Genomic DNA, 1,989 nt, shown 5'->3' with positions numbered 1-1,989 from the left:
TCTTGATTATTCATTTGGAATTAAGTGTTTTCTCAGGCTAAATGGTTGTCTGATTCCATCCCCCACTCCTCCACCCCACTAATTTTAAACCTTTAGCATTTTTAAAATAGTGTTAACATTTCTATATTATTAACATACCAAAAATATTTTGAATTGACATAATGCTAGTATATCAGGAATATCAAATTGTCTTCAACATACTGAAAACAAACTGCTCTCATCCAGTAACATGGCCTCATGCAATGAGATGATTAGATGAGGCATTTGCTCTAACATAAAATACTTGATGGATTTGAGGCAAAAAAAAGTAAAATCACAGAGTACAATTACATTTAGTCCAAACTGGGTCAAAAGGGTCAAAAGTCACGCAGGCTGCTTGTTTTTCTTTTAAAAACATTTTCTGTAATGGTTTCTTTAATATTCTCCCAAGTCAACTACACTGACATGTTTCAAACAGTTGTAAAAACCTTGCACTATGGATGTTTTCTCCCTAAAAAAAGGTTTAAAACGGTAATCTCACTGAGTTTCTATGGAAGTTGATTGCACCTTATTTTTGCAAATGAAATTGATCCAACACAAACAAATGCTTTAGTTAATACACAATAGTGTCGTCTATGAAATTTATTTTACTATACTCAATATGCTGTATCTGTTATAGAGATAATTTTATAAAAAAATAAACTATAATTGTTGCAATTACAGTTAACGTCCATACGCTGTTCCCTAAAATAGTATATTCCAAGTGATCTATTTTATAAAAAAAACTTCACAAATGTATACCTAAAATTTGGGCCCGTTTTCGACTAACTAAAGCTCCTATTGTATCACTTCCAATGGCAGTCAATACATTTAATACGCTTACAAATTTGATAGTACTAATAGCTAAAATTTTTGGGAGTGCCCTGATACTCTTTTGTAGCATACTTATTATTAAATCCCCTAAATAAAACGGACGTTATTGTATAGTTTGTAAAACTGCAGTCTATGCTTAGTGATGTAATGAACCTAAACGCTGCAGTCATACGACCTTGCCATTTATTTTCTGGAACTGTGCTGACCCCTGGCGGACAAAACCGGGTACACCTGCCAAATAATATTTGTGGGAGAAATCGAGTCGCTGCCAAAGGTGTTAAAATCGCACGGACTCCTCACTTAATGTTTCATAAATATTAATTAATCGAACTGATTATTCCAATGCATTACCGTAATGTGCGAACATACAAAAAATGTTGACCTTTTTGGTAATCCTGCGACACACGATGATGATGACTAAGATGAAGATGATGACGATGATGATGATAATGGTGATGATGATGATGGGTTGACAAGGGGGAGGGAGGTGGACTGGTAGACCGGTTGGTCTTATTTCCTCAAGCGGCTTCATCGCAGCGTCAAGCACCCCCAAGTCCTCGCACCCTGCGCCCCCCTCCCTCCTTTCCGTAGCCCTGGCCACCAGACCCGATCACGAGCACACCGCAGCCTGATCCAATGTATTATTTACGCGCCAAACTTCAGCAACTCATCCACCGGATATGGCTGCCGGTCTGAGGAAGTGTGCGCCGGGGGCAGCCCGGGGAGCGGACCCCGCTCCGGGGAAGGATGCCGGAGGAAGGGGTGGAGAAGAAGTGGGCGAGCGTGCGAGAAGAAGCAGGAGCAGGTGGCGGAGGAGAGCAGTGGGGATGCCTGCAAAGTGTGCGCTGTCTGCGGGGATGCTTTTACTCCTCATCCGGTGTTCTTTGGCCACGAAGGGTAAGAGACAAGAAAGAAAAAAAAACATGTAGATGGATGCAGCATCATCACCGACCGTCTCCTCCTATGTCCTATCTCTCTCCAATGTGTGTGAGTTTTGTGTGTTTCACACGCCGTTGTTGTGCTGCAGGCTGCACGATTAGGTGGATGTGTCTGGGCTCACCTGAATAGCAAACATAATCTCGATTGTTTTTAAGCTTGATGAACCTGCATTGATTTAAAGACTTGCGTTATTAGGAA

General features: G+C 40.8%; 1 protein-coding gene across 3 annotated transcripts in view; it reads left to right on the top strand.

Annotated features, from left to right (window-relative positions):
- The first annotated feature begins 1,367 nt into the window (after positions 1-1,367).
- The window catches only part of kiaa1549lb (KIAA1549-like b), a 42,778-nt gene continuing 42,156 nt past the window's right edge, over positions 1,368-1,989 (top strand). For all 3 annotated transcript variants that reach the window (XM_077595100.1, XM_077595099.1, XM_077595098.1), the window contains exon 1: positions 1,368-1,749. In XM_077595100.1, coding sequence (XP_077451226.1) covers positions 1,533-1,749 — 217 coding nt within the window. In that variant the 5' untranslated portion in view covers positions 1,368-1,532. The remainder of the gene's footprint in view (positions 1,750-1,989) is intronic.

The sequence above is a fragment of the Stigmatopora argus genome, chromosome 2 (genome assembly GCF_051989625.1).
Source record: "Stigmatopora argus isolate UIUO_Sarg chromosome 2, RoL_Sarg_1.0, whole genome shotgun sequence".
Lineage (NCBI taxonomy): Eukaryota > Metazoa > Chordata > Actinopteri > Syngnathiformes > Syngnathidae > Stigmatopora > Stigmatopora argus.
This window is presented reverse-complemented; position numbering and strand designations above follow the sequence as displayed.